We start from the raw sequence: 22994 nt of genomic DNA on the forward strand, positions 1-22994 counted from the left end.
CTGATCTCGCCACCAATGGCCCTCCCCTGGTGGCCTGGTTGCCCCCAACTGCCCCCCCCCCCAGCTGGCCTGGTTGCCCCCCACAGCCTGTTCGGTCGTCCATTCAGTTGCAATGGTCGCTTAGGCTTTTATATAGATAGATATGTCCCCGGAGGAGGACAGGACCCCAGCTTCAGTAGGAGAGAAGGTGGAGTGATGACCAAGCCCCAGGAAATAACCAAGCCTGGGTATTATGACGGTCGTTACTACCATCGGTATGAGGAGTGTTACCACTAATAAGAACAGTTAGCTGGCATTGCCACAGGCAGCAACCATCTCACTATATTCATAAGCTTTGCCAAGTGGGACACATGCCTCATTCAGGCTGCATGGGTCCGTGGTCTGGACTTCGGCTTTAGAAGTTTAGAAACTAAATTAGATGTTTATTCATTTTGCTTAGACGCTCACAGTGAATTGATTCAAACTAGCCAAACTCAAAAGAGATTTGAAAGAAATAACTGGGGTGTCAGTTCACTAAATCATAACAAGATTTGTGTCCTGTGAGGTGATTGGAGATGCATGTCATCACCCTCACAATTTTCCTTGATAGGAAACATTCCGTGAGAAAGCAAATTGAAACCAGAAGTTTCCCTTAAGAACAAGGAATCAGAGCAGTGAAGTCGATGCCTCAGCAGTTTCCAGGGGGCCTGTAGTGGTCTCAGGTCACCCTTCTCACCAAAGGGCATTACTGTCCATGGATACAGCTCCTCCTTTCAGCTGATCAGTTCTTAGCCCCTCCCCGCCCCCGCCGGCTCCTTTCCTGCCTAAAGTCCAGCCACCACCCCACTTTTCCTTATTCTAGCTTCATCTTGTTTATTTCGGCAGGCATTATAATTCCACGTTTACTGATTCGATTTCACTGACTGCAAGGGTTTTCAGAAAGGTGCCTGATTGCCCTCCACATTATTTACTGATTCGATTTCACTGACTGCATTTCCATGTGGCTGCTTTCAGAAAGGGTTTTCAGAAAGGTGCCTGATTGCCCTCCACATTCTGTACTGAGTGGGCCCTGTGGTGGCTCACTGCCTTTCTTAGCGTCAGTCTCAGACACAAGTGCTTCTTGACCAGCTTTCAGCTTCGTCCGTGGCCTGTGATCCTCTGTCCTCTGCTTGGTTCACCTATAACCTGTTCGGAAATAGTCTAACATAAAATACTCTTTGGTTTCAAAAAGTGGGTGCAAAGCTATGCACAGTGGTGATGGAGGGAATTTTACAAGCTGTGCAATTGAGATAAAGAAAGTCTGCAGTTTAGGTGATGGTAGGAGCACCTTCCTGCCAGTGACTTCAGGGAAGGTGAAATCCACCAATACTTGTGACTTTGTCTTTGCAAAGGCCCTGGGGTAGAGAGGGCGCCTAGAGGGAGAAGCAGGAAGGAGCTATCTCATCTGCATCACTTTTATACTCTGAATGGTACAGCTTCAGGCTGGACTGAAGCATTTCACCCCCTCTGCTCTCCTGCATTCATCCCAGCCTCATCTCCCGGAAGCTGCCATCTAGTAGCAGCTAACTGCTTCAGAATATTTATCCTGGAGAAGGGAAGGCAGGGGACTGACATTCACTCACGTAACTGACATGTATTGAGCCTAATATGTGTCGGGCAATATGATGGAGCTGCAGGGATGGATTCATTACCTCCTGGCCTTGGAACAGCTCACTGTCTGCTGGAGGCGACAGTCAGTAAACACATAAGTTACATCCAATCTTGCTAGCTGTCACTGAGATGGGAGGGAAGGGCTGGGAGAGCTCCCAGGGCAGGGCTGTGAACCCTGCCCGGCTTGGAGGAGGGCTGCTCAAGAGGTGACCGTGATCTGAGTCTGGAAGGACTGTCTTGCAAAGCCATTGTGCAGGAGATTGATAGCTTACCCTTCAAGACCCGATTATGTAAGGATATGACGCGCTTGCTGTGTTTGAGAAAAGATGTACCAATCCATCTGAAACCTGATTTTTAAAATATAGCTTGGAAGATTTGATCCAATTTGAACATTTGGTATCTAAAACTTGGTGATGGGGAAAATAGAATTCTCTGAATTATCAGATTGTTAATTCACTAGTGCCATACTGAGCCAACATAAGAATCAAAAGAGGCCTTATTATTTTTTAAATGTGTACCCTCTGGAATGTACGGCAGCACACAGAGGCAGAAGGGAAGTAGTGCATAGAGAGTGAAAAGACCCAAAAAGTGCACAGAGAGGGGAAGGGCCCGCTCACTGGGGAGTACAGTAGCAAGTCATGAGTTCACACCACTGAATCTGAGCTAGATTTGTGAGCAGAGATGGAGGTGGGAAGGGGAAAAGTTCCACTTCACACCAGCGAGTCAGGAAACTCTGGAGGTGGTGGGAGAACTTAGGAAGGGTGGACCAGAAGCACGTGAGCCGGGCTAGACAGCCTTCTGGCATCTGCTTTGCTAGCCATGCTCTAAGGCAGCGGTTCTCAACCTGTGGGTCGCGACCCCTTTGGCGGTCGAACAACCCTTTCACAGGGGTCGCCTAAGACCATCCTGCATATCAGATATTTACATTATGATTCATAACAGTAGCAAAATTACAGTTATGAAGTAGCAACGAAAATAATTTTATGGTTGGGGGTCACAACATGAGGAACTGTATTTAAAGGGCCAGAAGGTTGAAAACCACTGCTCTAAGGGCTTGCCTTCTGGTCATCCTCAGAAGTGCATGTGGGACAGTAAATGGAGCCAGGGGACAAGTGAAAACAATTGAAGGCCAAGGTCAATGGTATGGAGGTGCCAAGGCATTTCCCAAATGCAGGTGTTATTCTGCACAGACTCTGAACTGCTTACCAATCAGCTCATGACAGACAGAGGGAGAGGGGGAGAGGGGGAGAGAAGAAAGGACGGAAGCTTGTAGGGGAGGGAGGGAGGGAGAGAGGAAGAGCCCAACAACCAAGAAAGCAACGTCTACTCTAGATGCACAGGTCGAATTGGAAATCTGCCCAGTTCGGAATCACCAGGTAGGGCTCATGTTATTCATCTCCAGGCTGGATATCGGCACCCTTCCTGGCTTCGGTATGAAATACATTACTTCTGAGAATAATTTTAGCTGCTGAAAGTTTGCTGTGTTTTTCCTGACACAGCATTCCTGGTGGTTGGACGCTCTCCTCACTCCTCCTCCTCCTCCTCCTCCCCGCTGTGCCTGCTGTGCCACTGGTAGCATGAGCAGAGCTGAAAGTGGTCTTGTCCAAACTTCCTTCAGGCATGTCTCACCCACAGGAGGAGGCGGACACCTCTGTGCCATCCCCCAGACTTCCCAGAGGTGCGGTCCATGTGGCTAATGCAAGATTATAAAAGTTATACACTTGGAAGTGGGGCCATGGATCACATACAGCTGGTTTGAACAATGTATTGTCTAGTCCAACCCTGTACCATGTGCAGAATTTGGTTTTAACTATTTGCTCCAAGGAGGAGGTATGCTGCTTCTCACACTTGGGAAAGTGCTTGGTCTTCTTCCACTCCCTGCCTGGCTCCCAGCCTTCAGCTCCAATTGTGTATAAACTTCCTAAAGGATGTGTTTCCTTTTTCTCCTCCAATAGTCTTTCCTTTCTCTTCTAGATCTTTCCTTGATCTGCTTACTCATTCTCAGCTTTGAAGGCACTGTCCAGATCTCAGGGGCTGGCACGGGGCAGTTACCCATGGCAGCTCAGCAGCAGCCTTAGCTGACGTCGCCTGCACATGGTTTTCATGTGGGAACCATTCCCTGATCGCTTCCCAGTTTGCAAGGAGAAAGCTCTGCAGTGCACCTACTCAGACATATAGGTTGCTGACGTGATTGGATGACATTTTTGTAATGATTCAGGTCTCATTGGTCCCTTTGGTCTAAAAATCCGAGTAACATGTTGAAACCTGTTTTGCTCAAGAAGTGGGCCTTGCAACTAAGTACGAGAGACTTGTCAGCTTAAAAGGCTTTGCTTTATTATTTTTAAAAGTCTGTATTATAATCCAGAGTCAGATGAAAATGCTGATTCCTTAGCACAGGCCCCAGACAGTCATTAAACACTTGAATACAACCAAGTGCCAAGAAGGAAGGGCAAATGGTGCTGCCCAGAGTTGTTGTGTATTGATCAGATTCTAGTTTCCAAAAGAGGAACACTCAGATCTGATTGATTTTGTGAGCATTTTTCTGAGACTCTACGCCTGGACAGGCCTTTTTGTGGCTTATCTTGTTGGCAATGCATAGAGAGGTTTGTTATTTCAGTGCCCTGGTGCCCTGGGCTAATTGCATAAAAATTACTCTTTCTTCATAAATATGCCTTTGAGTAAATGTTCTCTGAAAATCTTTAGCTAGTCCCAGAATTGAAGGCTTCTAGGCTCAAGCTTGGAAATGTTGGAGCACAAAGATCAAAGCTTAAACGCAGGTCTCCAGTCCATTCTGTCCTCACAGTCACGACACAGCACACAAGACAATGGTCAGAGGCCACATCGCTCTTCCTGCCTTTGTTAGCAGGTAGAAGTGTAGGTCAGGATGTGTGGACATGGGAGTGGTGTGTGTGGACAGCGGGGGGGGGGGGGGGGGGTGAGACTGCATAGGATTTGAAGATGTGTAGCTTCATTCTCACGTTCAGCACGTAGGAGATTGAACCGAGTCCCTAGGGCTCATCTCCTCCTCCCTCATGTTGTTCTTCCTGATGGGGACCAGTATCCCACTCAGAATGTTTCGGCTGAAGGACCCTGAAGAGGATTAGACGGCATTGGTGGGAAGGATAAGGCGAGGGAGCTGGCATTTGCTGTGGGGCAAGCATTTCATGCGTTGTGTCTATTCTCTCTGTGTCCCCAACCATCGGTCTGTCTGTGCATCACTATGTGTTTTATACACAATATGCATTATTACACAGCATATGGTTATATATTGTAATATCTCTCTATAAGGTGGGCACTCCTTTCTTTGTTCCCAGAAGAAGCAGTCTAAGGCAGGATGATACAGTGGGGCCTTGACTTACGAGTGTCCCGACTAACGAGTTTTTTGAGATACCAGCTGTCTCTCGGCCGATTTTTGCATTGAGTTGATAGAGTAATTTGAGTTAACGAGCTCCTTAACAAGCTCGGTCTCGGAACGAATTAAACTCGTAAGTCAAGGCCCCACTGTAGTTTTCCCAGGGTCCCTCACCAACGGTTGTGGGTCCCAGATCTGAATCTGTGGCGTCCTTTCTCTGAAGCCCAGGCTGAGGAGCACCCTGGAGCCTCTGAAAGCAAAGTCAGTGTCGGCCCTCAGAGAGCAGACCCTCCTTAAAAATCACTTCCCTTCAGGGCCCTCCATCCAATTAGATCAAACCGCAGGTTCTGGGTTGCCATTTTTGATGGTTACTCAATTGTCAGTGTGAACTGTCGCACTCAAATCCTTTTCTTATGAAACATTTAAAGTAAGTTTTGGCACTTTATAAGCACGTTGCAGGTATTTAGAGAATTCACTCACATGTATCACTTGGTCCCCAGCTACAGCGGGTCAGTGAGGCGCGCCTGAGCTCGCGCCCAGTCCCACGGAGGCCCGGGAGGCTGACTGAGGGCTCCTATCCTCTGGGTCCCCTCGCAGCTCCGCCTGGGAGCTGAGTGCTGAACTAAGGCTACGGGAAGCGATCCATTGGGGTTTGGTTCAGTAGAGCCACGGGTTCACCTGTCTCCAGCCCTCTCTCCCACAGACAGGGCACAGTGGTCCTGGCCCTTCTCCTCCATCTGTCATTCCCGAAGGCAGCTGGGGAGACATTAGGTGTTGATTTTCTAACGTCAAGGACTCTGAGCGGTCCTTTGTTTCCTGGGCAGGTCTTACAGCCTTGTTTCTGGCTTTGCTTCCAAATGTATCCCGGCTGCAGAGGCAGGTGCAGGGAGGGAGCGTGTGTTTCCCCATCTTTGCAGCAGCATGTATGGCTGTCGTGCGTAGAGGTTAATATGATGTGGCTCTGGAGTTGGATGAGGAAAGTTAACTTTTGTCCCACCCCTGAGATAGGAGCAAGTTGCCTAATCTCTCATGCATTTCCTCATCTGGAAATGGAAGATTGAAATAACCCCATCTGCACACATTCAGTGAGACAGTGCGTATAAGTTGTGTAGCCCAGTGCCTGGTACATAGTAGATGCTCCACAGATGGTGGCTATGGTCATTAACTGTTATGGGACATGCACAACATAATCAGTCTGTAGAAAAGCCATTGTTCCACTTGTCCTGTTCAAACATGCTGCACGCTGAACTCTAAGGAACAAGGGCAGTTCCTGTCTTCACTGCTAGGTGATCAGCGTTCGGTGTGACGTTGCTGCTCAATAAAGATCTGCAGGATTGGATCAAAGTGGCGTTTGTTGCTCTTCGTGAGAGCCGTGGGCAAATAGATGCCAGGTCTGCCCTGGTCCATCTCTCTAACTCTCTGGGACTCACTTTCCCAGTTTCCTACAGTGCAGGTTGGACCAGATGATGACTTCTGGACCCCAGAATAGAATTCTGTGGTTCTCTGCTCATCCCCCTACTATGCAAAGTCCTTCTTCAAATATACTTGCCAGCTTCTGGTTTGAGGATTCAGGTGGGAACATGGGTACAGTGTGAGTTGTGTCCGGGCTGGAGGGCTCCAGAACAGGGAGGTGGACACCTGGAGGCACCGTCCGGGCACAGGGCAGCTGTGAGCACAGGGAAGGCGTGTTGGAGACTTGTTGTGCTCCTTCCATCTGCTTTGAAGGACGTCACCTGTAGCTGGTGCTGTTGGCAATTAGGAGGCTTCACTGCAAAAATTATAACATTTAGTTGAAGTACTTTTTCCAGAATAAATACCCATTTCAGGGTGTTCAACCCTACTTCTTAAGTCAACTTCAGTACGTGCTGTGGGTGTGCATGCACAGGCATGCATAGATGTTTCTTGTAACTATTTCCCATTTATCAAAGAACCGTCAGTCAACAAACATTTATGGACTACCATTGAGTGCTAATGAGAAGTACAGATACTGTGTGTGACATAGTATTTTTCTTCCAGGAGCTCAGAATCAAGGTGGGAAAATAAATGTAATAACGTGGGATAACCCTTTTTATATTTTTTGAGAGGACCTGAGAAAGAGATGGGATGGAGGTGCAGTGTGAGAAATGGGAAATGCTCGGGGAGGGGTCAGGGGGTAGGGTGGCAGTTCTGAAACAGTGAAGCATCTGTGGACTCATTCGCCCTGCTGAGCACACCCCGGGCTGAGTGCCAGGAGTGCAGACATGAGCGAGACGCTGTCACCTCCCTCGGGGAACTCAGCGTCTAACAGCGGAGACTGTGGTTGGAGATATGAACCCGCCTGGGTGCCGGCAGCTGGGGAGCACAGAAGAGGAGTGGCTGAGCTGGCCAGAGTGGGTCAGGAAAGGCTCCCAGAACAAGGGCCACACAGGTAGCTTGGGGATCGAGAAAAGGAGCACTCCAGGCCCCTGGAACAGTGCATGGAGAGGAAAGCTCTCTGCCGAGGATGAAATGCAGTGGCTTCCCACGAGCAGCTCCACATGGTCCTTCCTGCCTATTTGCACCTTCTTGTTTATTTTGAAGCTTCATGTTGATTGTCCTCCTCCCTCCAAGTAGAATGTAAGCACCATGAGAGTCTCATTCAGTGCTGGACCCCAGGCCTGGGCCGCAGCTGATGCCTGGTCAGTGTCTGGGTGCAGCCAGAGGACTGCCTGGAGGGCGGTCTGTGATCCTCTGTCCTCAGTGGGGACCTGCGGGCCTGCCCAGGAGGTGGGGCGGCTGCGGCAGGCCTGTGCTCTCTTCTGGGTCAGAAGGCAGGAAGGGGCGGCTGATGCTCAGTGAATACTCGAGAGGGAAAAATCAAGCGTATTCCCCCTGCTAGGGACTTTCTGGAACATGCAAAGAAACAAACTAGCTGTTTGTATACAGCCATAGAGTCAATGCTAAACTTCCAGGTAATTTGAAATCTTGTCCCGCATGCACATACATCCATGCTTTATATGCCAAGAAAATTTCTGAAAAGCATTCACAGGAAATTAATAGCAGGAGTGGGAATGTGGATCAGGAAGGAAATTTTCCCTATACTCTTCTATATTTGAACTTTTTAACTATGAGCATGAATTCCTATATAAGGTTTTTGTTTTTTTAAGAAGAAGAAAAGTAAAGGCACTTGGGCCCAGCTCTTAGAGATTTGGACCCACTCAGTTTTTGGAGGATTCAGGGTTTTACTCGCTTCCCAGGTGAGTCTGATGGGCCCGGCCTGGAATCACAGCACAGGTCACACCTCCTCCCAGGAGCCTTCCCTCATCACCACTCTCAGGCTTCTCACTCTCCCCAAATTCTTGCAGCAATTGCCAAGGAGGAAACCACACACACACACCCGTTTGGGGCATCTGTGACAGCAGGAACTCTCATGCAGCTCTTGTAGCCAACAGCGCCTAACACAATGCTACAGCCCCTCTTCCCCCTAAAAGTTGCTTTCTGCAGACCGCCATTTGTGGCCCTCGACTCAATGGCACCAACTTAGAGAAAGGAGGGCCTGGTGGTAGAGGATGTACATGTGTCTAGCTGGGTGTGAGCAATAGGGACTAGTGGAGACTGTGGTGAACTAGCTGGATCAGCACTGTCTATGGGCATTCGAAATCACATTTGTTTTCAGTCACTGCTGGCCACTAGTGTACAAAACACATCTGTGGGCCAGATGAAGCCTGTGGAGGATCAGTCCGCAGCTCCAGTGTCTATAAATTCTTGCTGAGTGATCTTACCCACTCTCCCAGCTTGCATGCAAATGATGATGGCTTTAATTTAGCATCCCAGACCACAGCAAGTCCCTGGCTTCAGGCGTGTGTCCCCACTGCCTGCTGGCTGCCCTCACACACACCTGGTCCAGCTCACCACAGCTTGAATGGAATTGTTCATCTATCCACTGTGGGATTGCTGGTGCTTTTAGTTGCAAAGAACAGATTCTTTCCAGTTACATTAAGGAAAAGGGATTTGTTGCACAGCTTTGTGTAGGCTGAACAGAAGCCCCCAACGTTGGTATAGCCCCGGGCACTGGCCCCTCTCACATTCTCACCCCTGAGCTGGTATTTCTCTCCTGGCATATCTGCTGCTCTCTCCATGTCTATTCCATCAGCTCTCTCTCCTCCCAGCCTTTTCTAGTCTTCAGCCCACGCCTAGGCAAGACCCAGTGTGGCTACAAGAACTAATTACTGCTGATGTCAGCCTGTCCCACGAGTTCCCCAGTGGAGGGTCAGGCTCCCCCCCACACACACAGCAGCTGCCCAGAGCTACTTCCCTGAGTGGGGCCAGCGATGGAGGAGTTGGAACTCCAGGTGCTGTGGTGACATAGGGGCCATTCATGGACCTTCTCTTCCTCCTGTGTCCTCACCACAGAGATGGCAGCCCCAGTCCTTGCTGGAGACCTGCTGCCCTGGCCTTCACTTGCCACACGGAAGACCCCAGACCCTCCGGTGTTTTCTCTCTGAACTCCTGTGGGGATCTTTCTGTCCCCCAGATCCAGCTGCCACCACCTGCAGACGCCTGTCCTTCCTTGGCTTGGTATAGCTGCTTGTCTTCCTGCCTCATGTCTACCCTCCTCTCCTCAGCTGCAAAGCCATTTGCCCAGGAACCTCCTTCGTCTATACTTTTTGGGGGCTTCCTGGTACCTGAAGGATAGGCTGTCTACCAGGTGTACCGGTTAATAATGCGGATTTTGTAATCCAAGAAACCACGATAATTTCAAGAGAAACATAAAAAGTGCTTTATTCAAAGTAATGTCCATCGCTAGCTACACATTTCCCCATCTTTCAGGTAATTTGTGGATCCATCCCAATAGAACTATTCTTGTTTTGAGGCAAACCATTCAGAGACCCAATTTCCACTTCTTCATACGTTTTGAAGTGCTGCTTAGAAAGAGTGTGTGCCATCGATTGGAACAAGTGGTAATCTGAAGGGGCAAGGTCTGATGAATACAGTGGGTGGGTTAATACTTCCCAGGCAAGATTTTTTAACGTGTCTTTAACGGGTTTTGAAGTGTGTGATGGTGCATTATCATGAAGCAAAATTACTTTGCCGTGTCTTCTGACCCATTCTGGTCGTTTTACGATCAAAGCATGGTTCAAATTGATTATTTGTTGTCAGTAGCGATCAGTATTAATGGTTTCACCTGGTTTTAGAAGCTCATAATACACCACACCTTCCTGATCCCACCAAACGCAGAGCATTGTCTTCTTTCTGAAGCGATTTGGCCTTGCAGTAGATGTGGATGGTTGACCTGGATAAACCCACGATTCTGTGCCTTTGGGATTCTCAAAATAAATCCACTTTTCATCGCCAGTCACAATTCGATGCAAAAAGACTTTCTTTCATGCCATTGAAGCAACATTTTACTGATGACTTTTCAGTTTTCCATTTGTCTTTCGTTCAGTTGTCCAATAATGCTTGTAATTGTTGGTCTTCAAACTTTTTCAGTTGACCTGGACGTTCTTTGTCTTTCACATTGAAATCATCACTTTTAAAGCGTTTAAACCAGCGTTCACAAGTATCTTGAGATGAAGCATGTTCACCATAAGCTTCCCAAAGTATATGATAACTTTCAGCAGCACTTTTCTTCAAAATGAATTAAAACTTCCCGCAAATGCTCTTTTTCTGGCACAAAATTCAACATTTTTAAGCGTAAGAATATCTATGATGTTTACACCTTCAGCAAATTTGACATATGAAGTTGTGAAGCTGCTGTCAATACAACAAAATAGCATACATATCAAATTGCATATATATCAACATATGTGTAACTCCATCTATTGAAAAAATCCGCTTTACTAACCAGTACACCTGGTACCTCAGTGTGGGAGCACAGCCTCCCTGGCCTCCCACTGTCCCTTTCACCACCGTCCCTACTACTGACTGACAGGTTTTATGCCAGAGCAGCCGCAAATTGCTCTTAGTTCTTGAATAAACTGTGCCCTTCATGCCTCCATGCCTTTATTCCTGGTTAGCCCTCCCCACTGCGGCCCCTCTGTCTCCTATAAAACTCTGCTCATCCTGAGACAAAGCACAGGCATCTGCTACTTCCACCCTCAAAAAACTATTCCGGTTCAATGTCCATGCTCTCTGTACTCAAAACATTTTTTGCATATCTCTGAAATCAATAAAAATATTTTCAATGAAATAGGTACTTGGATCCTAAATCAGCCCTGTGGGGATAGATGCTTTAGAATCCTATCAGCCCAAGAAGGTCTTATAGCCATTAAAGATGTCACCAGCCAGTCCCCTGTGCAGCCTGGCTGGTGACACTACGTTTTGTGGCAGGAGTGGCAATTCCTTATTTGCTGACAAGCCCCGTCCCGTGCAGGCCTGGAGTCTGTTGATTCCTGTTAATTTGTCCTCATTACACCGATCTCTAGGCTGTAGCTGTGTTCTGCGCAGTTTGGCTATGTGAGAAGATTAGGAACTTGTGTGGGGGTGGAACTCCCACTGTGGCTGCCACGCTCTAGGCTGTCGAGGGCAAGTTCTGTGCTACCCAGCTTACACCTGGCCTTCCAGAACCCAGCCCTGCCTCCTGCTCTGTTCACCCTGACAGCCCCAGCCGCAATCCCACCCCTTCCCACTGTCCATTCCCAACTGGGCCTGTCTCTGCCCCATGTGGACCTCAAGCACGTACGAGACCTTCCCCTGGGTCTTGACCAGCCAAGCAAAACGGGACAGGAAGTCACAGAAACATAGCATCTTAAAGCCAGATATATTATAGGGAATTTTCTGGTCTGTCCTCTCCATGTTCAGATGAGAAAATTTGGGTCCAGAGAGTATCAGTGGCCTACTGATGGTGAAAGTGGCATTGGAGATGATAGTAGAACTGGAGTGAGAACCTACGATTTTATGGAATGAATTGTATTTGGGGTTATTATGTTATGTTTGTTAGATGACTGTTGGTGTCTCCAGAACTATATGTTACTTACACCAATCCCAACATCCCAATTTAAAAATCAACTTTGAGAGGGTTCAGTGGAAAAGGGTGATAGTATTCTAATTTGTGGCAACTTATGCTTATTGTATATTCATTGGCAAAACTATAACCTTTAAAATACCCAGGGTTGGCATGATAGGGTGATAATGTACAAGTTAAGGTGACTTGTGGCAACTTGGTACTCATGCTGATAAAATTTCTTTTTCTTCCTATGATGATTTATTAAGCAAAATGAACCTAGAACAGGCCCTAAATGAGTAATAAACTTATATTTTGTGTGTTTTTCCCCACTGACCCATCATCTATAAAGGGGCAATATCAGAGACACTAAGATCAATAACATTAATACACAGAAGGCTGTCTGGTGGGTTTTAAGTGTATGCGACTCTGTGTTGAATGATGTATGGAATCAGGGTGGACCTCAGTTATCACCTGAGTTGGCCCTCTTTGTTCTTGAGTGCACCATGAATTCACTTGTGTGCCGCCTGTGCCTGCAGAGCATGTGAGCCTTGCTCAGACTGTGTCTGCAGCGCGCACAGTGGGGTTTTCTCAACTGGCATGAAAACAGCCTTCCTTGCAGGCAGGTATCTGACTGCCACACTGGAGATGCAGTGTTTCAGATTCTTCCTTTATCTTGTCTTCCAGGCTCTGTGGCTACCCTCCCTTTTATGATGAAAATGACTCCAAGCTCTTTGAACAGATCCTCAAGGCAGAGTATGAGTTCGACTCCCCCTACTGGGATGACATCTCTGACTCTGGTAAGTCTTGGCTCCTGGTGGGCCGCCCTGGGATGGTACGCCCTTACCTGACCTGACAGGACACTCTGCACTTGGGCTTGACTAGCAAAGTGGAGGGCAGGGGGCCCAAATCAAGTCATGGGACAGGGACTCACTCCTCTACAAAATCCTAGCCTTGCCCTGACCTGGGTGCCCCAAGAAGTGAAACCATATTAGCTAATATCTATTGAGTGCTTACTGTGTCCTGAGCCCTGAAGCTGTGCACATGTGCTCCCTCACTCAATCCTCAGGACAACCTATCAGATGGTATTGCTATTAACCCATTTGACAGATGAGGAAACTGAGGCCCAGAAGGTGAAATAACTTGTCTCAAGTCACACAGGTAGTATGTGGCAGAACTGGGACTCAAGCCAAGACCAAATCCAGAGCCCACGTCTCAGTTGCCACACCACACTAAAACGTCCCCAGGGAAGTTCAGCGTTTCTTCCTCGGGGGTAAAGGTCAAAACCAAGGCCCATATAAACTGACGAAATTTCTCAAGCTGATATGAAGAGGACAGTAGTAATACTTCCTATCAAGAAGGATGGTATAAGAATCAAATAAAATAATAAATGAAACAGAGTTTTGTACTCACTGATGAGCTATTCAAATATTGCATTTTCTTATTTGTGTTATTTCCTTCTAACTGGAAACATCTGCTTCCTTCCTCAATCTTCCAAAACCTGAAGAACAGTTCTCCAAGGCTTGCAGGAAAGAACCATGTGGGGAATATTTTACTTGTCACCTGGGAAGGGCATGGCCTTCCCCCAGAAGCCCAGGCTGCGGGCAGTGAGCTGCCAGACCATAGAGGCTGCAGATTTCCAGCCTGCCCCACAGCTGTCATCTTCCGATCCTGTGACCTGGTCTCACATGTTCTCAGTTGTTTGCTGTTGGGCCACACCCCATCCAGGGCCTTCAAGCACTGCACTTCCCACCAGGGCCCATCTCACTGCACCAGCTAGTCCAGGACCTGGCCAGCTTAGCAAATGTTGAATTCTAAAACATGCAGAGGACATCCACAAACCAGCTCCCCATGGCAGCAGTGAGCAGAATGAAAGTCCCGTGGTGACAAAGATATTTCATCTCTGAACCGAAAGTGCCCCTAGCTGCCAGAGGGAAGGGGCTGGAGTGGGGAGGGCAGGGCCCAGCCCTGGCCTGGCTGCCTCTTCACTGGCAGGTCACCTTTCAGAGCCCCAAACCTGGGCTTCCCTTTTCCCCAAACTCTGGTACCCGTGTCCAGGGTACGGTAAGGTCCGTGGAGGGCTGGTCTCGTCATTTCCATGCTGCACACGACACTCTCAGAGACTGCTGGTATCATAGCTCAAGCCACAGACTGATTCCTTCCCTTGTGCTTCCTTTCTGAACAGCAAAAGACTTCATTCGGAATCTGATGGAGAAAGATCCAAACAAAAGATACACATGTGAGCAGGCAGCTCGGCACCCATGGTAAGAATGAGCACCCACTAGAGGGATCGTGTGTCTACTGCCTTCCCAGGGTGACGTCCTGTTGGCTGTCAGGAACTGGGAAAGCCCAGCAATGCTTGCATGTCACTCTACCAGGGGCCTCGATACTGTCCCATGCCAGCACGCGGGATCTTTTGTTCTCTCAGGCTCAGCCTCCCAAGTGCACTAATGACAGGTTAAGTGTGGGAAAGATAGCTGTAGCTTTTTCACTTTACATGAATATTTTAGGACCATTTTTAGTGAAGGTAATTGCCCAACGAGGCATTAAGATGGGAGTTTTATTCCTTGGGTTTATTGCTCAGTAGTTAAATGAATTGAGTTATATATTTTTCCCTTCTAAGATGCTTTTCAAGTTAGTCTTTCTTCACTTCCAGAGGGATCAGCCGATGGTTGATGCATTCTATGTACATTTCAGCAGTGCCCTTGAGGCCATGTTGGTTATCAAACTTAGTAGATTTGAACCACCTTCACTATCAACTAGCTGTGATTTTGGGCTTATACTTAACTTCTCTTGCCCCAGTTTTCTCATCTTTAAAATGAGGGTACCGATACCTAGTTGATAGTGTTGATGTAAGAAATAACTGAGATAATGCATGTCAAGGGTTTGTCGCGATGTCTGGTATAGAGTAAATGCTTCGTTAGCTGTTATTGCTAAAGCAACAGGAGCATCCACTTGAAACAAAGGCCAGGAGTATTAAAATATGCAATATAATGAAAACAAATGAATGGAACTTTGATTTTGGGAGAAATTCCCTCTAGGAAACACTCTAGAAGACTGTCCCCGGGTTTATTCCATCATCCCTTGTGGCATTTCCTCCAGGGTCTCATATGCTGGTTAACCCCCAGAGAGGAGCTACTTAGGGTAGTGCCATGACCCAGTTTCACAGCATTTTAATTTATAATAACAGCCATCATTTATTGAGCATCTATTATGTTCCAGGTACTGTACTAACTGCATTAATAGTATCTCATTTTGCTTCTTTCCAATAACCTTGTAAGGTAGGCTTTATCTCCATGTCAGAGGTAAGGAAATGGATTTGGAAAGGTGAAGTAACTTAGCCAAGACAATACAACTACGTAATGGCAAAGCCAGAACTGTTTCCAGCCAGAACTGGGGGACTCCAAAATGAGTGCTCTTCCCCACCTGCAGATAAGAGATGTAAAGGGGAAAGAAGGAAAGGGCTAGAGGGGTAAATAAATAATTTTCTGGGTAAGGAGACAGTTTTTATTATATAGCATCTTGATCATTTGTTTTAGGAAGTCATTCTGTACAATAGGTCAAAGTATGTGGCCATAAAGATAATCAAGTTTTCTTACCTTTTAAACAATGGGCCTTTAAATCTGTAAGACCTTTTTTTCCAGTTTTATTGAGATATAATTGACATACAACACTGTGTAAGGTTAAGGTGTACAGTAGAATGACTTGACATTCATATTTACTGTGAAATGATTACCACAATAAGTTGAGTTAACATCCATCACCTTCAAAATTGTTTTTTCCTTGTAATGAGAAGCTTTAGGATATACCATACGTAGTGTAACCGTACTCATCACGTACATTCCATCCCCAGGACTCATTTGTCTTATATGTATGAGACTTTGGGGATTATCTTATAAAGGATGGAAATGACCTCAAAAGAAGGGAAGGGCATGGCTCAGTGGTTAGTATATTGGCACTTGAACCAAGGAGTCGTGGGTTCAATTCCAGTCAAGGGCACGTACTTAGGTTGCAGGTTCCCCATGCTGGTTGAGGCTAGTGTGGGAGGCAATTGATGTGGCTCTCTCACATCGATGTTTCTCTCTCTTTCCTCTCCCCCACCCCCTTCTTTCCACTCTCTCTAAAATCAATAGTAAATATATCCTCCAGTGAGGATTTTAAAAAGGAAGAAGGGAAGTGATTTGCTTCCAAGTACTTGTTCACTAATACAGCCTCACTTCGTGGAAGGCAGAAGGAGCGTTAAAGCCCAGTTTCTCCTTCACCAGCCATTTTTGAAAAACCAAAGGAGAGGTCATTTTTACTCAAGTGTAAAGAAGGAGAGGTCATTGAAGGGCCTGGCAGAGGGACAGGGTGGCCTCAGCAGAATCAAGGACTTCACAGCAATGCGAGCCACATGCTAAGAGAACCCTTTCACCGGGTCACCCAGACAGGGAGGGGTTGCAGGCCCGAGAGCCGCCTGGGTCCTGCTGGCGGCATATGCTACACGCCAATCCCTCTTGCCACAGCACCAGGTATTCCTGGAGCAAGAGGGACAGAGGAGTGAGGTGGGAGATGAGACTAGAAAGGAAGGCAGAACTAGGGTTCTGGCATGAGCCCTGCTTGTCCTGGTTTCACCACTATTACTGAGTGGTGGGCAAGCTCTTTGACCCTTTGGGCCTCCCCTGTAGAATAGAGATCATAAATAACAGTAGTATATACCCTACAGGGCTTTTCCAGGGGTTAAATGAGATAATACATACAAAAGAGAAGACGAGTACCTAGGACCTAATAAGTCTCCAATCTATAAGAATTGCCATTATTTTAGGATTGTGCTAAGGAATGTGTACTTTTCCCTTTGGGCAGTGGGGGCCCCTAGCAGGTTTTAAGCAGGGTGATCAGATTTACATTTCAGAAAACTCAACCTGGCGGCCCAGGAGAGGGTGACTGTGGTGTGTGCTGTGCTGAATGAGTCTGGGGCTGGGGAAAAGTGCAAGAGGTGAAGACCTGAGTCATCAGCCTGGGTCACATTAGGACATGTTAATTGCGAACTGAACACATAAATGCCTTCTTCAGGGGTATTTTTCCCTCCAGTTTTTTTATAATTTTTACTATTCATTTCAAAATTCCCAAGAAGTCAAACATTGGAAAGTGATTTTTAAAAGAAGAAGAAGAAGAAAGAATGCATTTGACTCAAGAATCATTAAAAGCCCCCTTGCTTGCCTGTATGCTATGCCTGTTTCTTTTATGTGAAGTTCCCGGGTGAAGAAGAACGTGGATTCAGCTGAGAGCCAGCGAGGAGTGGAGTGGCTGTCCCAGTGATGCCTGGCTCTGTGGGCATCACCATTCTGGAATCCGCCATCGCCACACATCAACTCTCTCCAGAGAGCACCTCCTCTTATTCTGCACTTGCTCTTCCAGCGTAATCAAGGCCACCGAGGGCCAGGAGAGGCCTCTGAAGTCACAGACGCCTTCCCTTAGCCTCAAAGCAGACACTCCAGCCAGGAGGGGCTCCTTGTGGAGGGCAGCCGCCCACCGCACCAGGTGTTTCCTGAGCCCCCCTGCAGGCCTTGCCTTTCTCCTGGTGGTGCATGGACAGGGGCCTGCAGGCTGCTGGCTGGCGGCCGAAGAGTAGGGAATGGCAAGCAGCATGTGGGAACCCACTCCTGGTTACAGGGAAGAAGCTTGACGGGGTTCAGATTGTTCTGAACCTCAGTCTCCAGTCTCAGTGAGTGACAAGCAAACCAGAGTGATGATCCTGGGCCCCAGTGACCGGTGCCCATGACAATGGCAGTGTGTCCACCTTCAGACCTGCCATGTCAGCCAGGCCAGGGTGGCACCTGCAGCCCTTGGTATTCACGGAGACCCCTCCCATCTTCTGTCTCCATCCAGCCACGCTGGAATTAGGACACAGCCCAGGAGTCTGGGAGACCCCGACTGAGGCACACAGTCATCCCCACGCCGGTCTTGAGCAAGTGGCTAGAAAAATGCCAAGTCAGAACTGTGGAGGCAGAGCAGCCTGTGTAGGAAACACCAAGAACTCCAAGGCCAGGAGAGATGAGTTGGTGCTCTGTGTGGCGGAGGACAGAGTGATTTATAGAAATGCCACCTGCAGTGTTGGAATAGAGGAAAAAACTGAAAAGCAAGGGATAATAGGAGACGTGTGTGTGTGTGTGTGTGTGTGTGTGTGTGTGTGTGTTTATAAGGAAATTTTCCTGTAGTGGAGGCATCACGTATCACATATTCCTAGGACAATGAGATGACAACTAAGGCTCCTTCCAGTTCTCCAATTCCCTGCCTCCTTTTGTTGATGCTAAGGCTGACCTAGCAGCACTGAACTTCAGGAGCCCACACCTTGTCGCTGTGACCGGCCTGCTCCTGCGAGCAGCAGCCTCCGTTTCCCGGCGGTGCCCGAGGAGGGGGAGCCTGTGCTGGCAGCCCAGGCGACTGCTCCCCAGGGCCACTGCCCAGCAGGAGCCTGAGGACGCTGCATCTGCCCTACTTGGTTCTTCCCCAGCGCGGCTTCCCCTAGGGCTGTGGGAAGGGAGCATGGAACATTCCTGAGATAATTGGAAGTGTGCATTTTCCTTCCATCTGGGCCCACGCTCACCCACAGAGAAGGGAGTGTCTGCCTGCTCGCTGGCCTGTTTGGTTTGGAGGGCGGCTCTGCACTGTGGCCGTGCTCAGCCCCGCGAGTTCCATACTTCCTACCACTCTGCGGCTGTTTCCAAGAAAGAGCTGGCCACCGGGTTGGAGTGGCCTCCTTTCCTGAGGATGTAACTTTATAAACAGAGCAGGAGGAATTACTCACGAGCTCTCCAGGAGAAGACGCCTGCTAACCATGTCCACAGCCCCAGCCCCTGGCTGTCGGGTTTGGGATGCTTGCCCACTCAGACATCCTATCTCTGTTCACAATGTGTCTGGGGGAAGGGTGACTGGCAGTTGTTGGAAGTGGAAATCTGGCCACGAGGTTAGATCTGAGTGTCCTCTGGGCTAAGTGCCTTCAGCCCTGCTGGGAGCAGGGTCTGTAGGGGGAGCTGCTTTGAGCAGGAACATCAGACTGGATTCTAGACGTAGGCCCAGCCTGGCACAGACTTCATGTTCAGTCCCTCAGCCATGTTTTCAGTTCTAACGTGAAAGGCTGGGTAGGAACACATTTTGTATCCGGGGATTATTTCTTGTCTGAATAAGCCCTGAGCGTCTTCCTTTCATTTCCCAAAACATGTGGACTTAATAGTCTGACATCCGGGCTGTTTAGTGTCCAGGACCCTTTGGGGCTGGGAGCGACAGGTTTCCTCACAAACCTTCCAGCCAGAAAGGATGCTCAGTGTCCCCATCACCTGTCTGCCCTTTAAGTTCTCCAAGATGCAAGAAATTATTTTTTAGGCATCAAAGATGAACCTAGAATGTCTTGGTTTGCTGATAAGATGGAAGGTTCCAAGCCCACAGGACTAAGCGCAAAATACAGCTTCCTCTCTCCCGGGGAGAGGCCAGCGGTGAATGTGGAGGGAGGGTGGTGTGAGGGAGGGAAGGGATGTGTGGGAGAGGAATGGGCTAGGAGTGACCTGCGGGTGATGACTAAGACCAGAGAGGCTGTCAGGGAAGAGAGAAGAGGAGAGAGGGGGGTATAATATGGGGTGGGGGCAGAGGGAGGAAATCATAGGCTGAGGGGAACTCTAAGGACAGGAGGTAAAGAGCAAACCTACCTTCTTCGTTGCTAATAGAAGACTAAGGGACAAGCAAGAACTAGTGCCCAGTAACACCAAGGACCCAGCTGACTGTAAAGTGGATGTGTCCTGGCATTTATGAGGGCTTATCTGGGAAATTCAGGAGTAGGGGTGCCAAGCAGAGCTGAGCTAGGGTTAGGCCCTCACCCTGAGCACAGAGAGGGGGCTGGGTGCCCAGGGTGCTTGTAGGTGAGCAGATGCTGCAGAGCTCAGCTCAGTGAGGATGGAACCAGAAGGGAGCTGTGGGCCGCAGGTGTGAGCTGGTCCACGGGAAGGAGGGCCCAGAGCAGGCAGAGAGGGGCCTCAGGCAGGAGGAGGCTGGGAAGAAGGCCCGGGAGGGTTCTGGTGGTCAGACCAGGCAGGGAACACATTTGAGATGGTGGAGGCGAAGCTGCAGGTAGAAAACTGGCGTAGAGGTGGGGGGAGGGAGAAGAAAGGGGGAAAGGGATGGAAACTGAGGTCAGGATGTGTTGTCATTGTGGATGCCGCAGGAATGGGGGTCAAAAAAGGAAAAAGTGAGTCAGGCAGAGGTCAACCATGAAGGTGCTGACCCTCCCTGGAGAGGTTGCAGTGTGTGGAAGTTGACAGGACTTGGAGTAGAAATCGACAGACCTTGGAGTGCCTGTGATCTGTGCACAGACAAGAGCAGCCTGGGAGGGCGGGGCCAAGCCAGCACCCTCCGGAAAAGGTCAGGATGAGGCTTCCAGGAAAGCAGGGTCCGCCCGTGCCAGAGCCCCCCAAGAGCCTCTTCAGAAGAAGCATCTTTGCCTGTGTTTCAGGATCGCAGGGGACACGGCCCTCAACAAGAACATCCACGAGTCCGTCAGTGCCCAGATCCGGAAGAACTTCGCCAAGAGCAAATGGAGAGTAAGTCCTGTGTTGATCAGACTCCCAGTGAGTCTAACCACTCACTTACCTTGCAGTTTGAGCATTTTTTCTTTCTAAGGGTCACTGTCACTGCGTTTGATGAAAAGCCCCCAGACCCTCACCCAAATAATTTTGCTAATTTTAACCAATAATAATGAAGACTTGAAGGGACTATCATGGTGTGAGAGGAATGAAGTCTGAGATTTAAAATTTCCCCTCTGTGAGTCAAAAATGGCAGTAGCGCCAGCTCCAACTCACGTGCTGTGCCTTAACGTGGTTTTGCTTTCTTCACCTGGCTGGGACTTAAAGTGACATTACAGGGAGACGAACAGGAAATCTGAGTTGAACCCATCCATCCTTTCTGATAAAAATGTGATGAATGTAAATTATTGGGGCTTTGTGACCATCAACCGGTTACCTCGGTAAACCAGTGTTCTAATCAACTCGGGTCCTTAAGTGCCAGCAGTGAGGGGCCATACAGAAACAAAATCAGTTCCACCTACCTCCTTTATTCCGAGGCTACTATACTTTAGTACAGAATCACCAGTAATAGGAAAATTAAAATTATTTTAAAATGTCATGTTTTCTAATTTCACTTCTCTTAGATTATAGAGAGAACTAGTTTACGTTTATTCTGTATGTCTATTATGTGAGAAGAAAAATGTTTTTTTCTCCAAAATATATTTTGATTGGGAGAGGGGTCAAATCCATTGGTATACTTTTGGAAGAAGGGGCAATGTAAATTTTCTTTCTAGAGTATCACGAGAACATTTTTAGAAATTTGAAATGCTTCGAGTGACAGGAAAAATATTAGGAGGCAGTCTGCATCTTTTTCATTAACTGGAATTATTTTGCCTGCTTTTGTCCTTTCTTCAATTTCAGCAAGCGTTTAATGCCACCGCCGTTGTGAGGCATATGAGAAGACTCCATCTTGGCAGCAGCCTGGACAGTTCAAATGCAGGCAGCCTCAGCTTGGCCGGCCAAAATGATTGTGAGTATGGAGCAAAAACAGCTTTTCAACTGGAGATCTGGGGTAGAGAGGAGGGCGCTGTCATTTGCTGAGTGCCTGCTGTATGTTAGGCACTTTCAATAATTTTCCCCATTTAATACTCCCAACAATCCTAGGACATGATTTAATATTTTAAAATATTTTCTCTTTTATCACATTTATTGGGGTGACATTGGTTAATAGCATTATACAAGTTTCAAGTGAACATCTTTATATTATGACATCTGTATTTGCTATTGTGTGCTCACCACTCGAAGCCTAGTCTCCTTCTTTCACCTTGTATTTGACTTCCTTTATCCTCCTCATCCTCATCTCCCTTTCCTTCTGGTAGCCATCAGACTGTATCTGTGTCTATGAGTTTGTGTGTGGGGGTGGGGGGGTGTTTGTTTGTTGCTTTCTGTTTTATATCCCACACATGAGTGAAATCACAAGGTTCTTGGCCTTTTCTGCCTGACTTATTTTATTTAGCAGTATGTCATGTGGCAGTAATTCATATTTTTTGTGGCCTAGCAGTATTCCATTGTGTATATGTACCACATTTTCTTTATATAATCATCTATTGAAGGACACTTAGGTTGTTTCTATGCCTTGGCCATTGTGTATAATGCTGCAGTGAACATAGTGATACATATGTCCTTACAAATAAGTGTTTTCAATTTTTTCATGTAGATACCCAGAAGAGGGATTGCTGGGCCATGTGGTACTCTATTTTTATTTATTTGAGGAACTTCCGTACTGTTTTTATAGTGGCTGCACCAATTTACATTATGAGTGGTACTCTATTTTTATATATTTGAGGAACTTCATACTGTTTTTATAGTGGCTGCACCAATTTACATTATGAAAATGCACTATTTAATATACACACAACCCTAGGCACTGATATTTTTATTTATAGATGATGAATCTGTTTCAAGTTCATGTCTGTCTGGACAAAAGCCCAGACACTTTCTGCTCTATCTCCTTGCCCTCTGATTTGCTTGTCTTTGAGTCACTGTTAAGGGTTGAGGAAGGGATGGCAGAGATTCCTGGCAGCCTGCTCTCACTGACTTTTCAGCTATTTTTTGATGAGGATGATGATAATTGGAGCTGATTTATATAAAATTCATTGGCCTTACAATCAAAGTAATAGTAATCATATTTCCTTGTCCTTCATCTTGGCATGGGACGTTATGTCACTGAGGATGCACTTACACTCCCCTATTTCTCTCTCCCATCCCCCCCCCATATATTTATCTTAATCTCACATCTGGCCATTCCAGTGGCTCCTCTCCACTTTGAGCAGTTGCCTTGATCTTCCCCATCAGCCCTCACTTCCTAGCTACAGAGCACCCTTCAGTCAGTTTGGTTTCATTCTGGGCATCACAGTTCTTCTCATTTCCCTTAGAAAAAGATTTGCTTCATCACTAAATAATCCTTCCATCTCATTCAGGAATTCCAGCCCTTCAGTTTTTCCAAGAAATCTCCATGAAGATAAACCAAAGAATGTATATACTTATGTGCATAGCCCATGGACACGGGCAATAGGGTAGT

General features: G+C 47.6%; 1 protein-coding gene across 1 annotated transcript in view; it reads left to right on the top strand.

Annotated features, from left to right (window-relative positions):
- The window catches only part of CAMK1D (calcium/calmodulin-dependent protein kinase ID), a 412726-nt gene that overhangs the window by 382705 nt on the left and 7027 nt on the right, over positions 1-22994 (top strand). Inside the window, exons 9-12 of the mRNA XM_005876600.2 lie at positions 12570-12682; positions 14068-14146; positions 20365-20452; positions 21335-21443. Coding sequence (XP_005876662.1) covers positions 12570-12682; positions 14068-14146; positions 20365-20452; positions 21335-21443 — 389 coding nt within the window. The remainder of the gene's footprint in view (positions 1-12569; positions 12683-14067; positions 14147-20364; positions 20453-21334; positions 21444-22994) is intronic.

Source organism: Myotis brandtii, unplaced genomic scaffold (assembly GCF_000412655.1).
Source record: "Myotis brandtii unplaced genomic scaffold, ASM41265v1 scaffold49, whole genome shotgun sequence".
In the NCBI taxonomy this organism is placed as follows: Eukaryota; Metazoa; Chordata; class Mammalia; order Chiroptera; family Vespertilionidae; genus Myotis; species Myotis brandtii.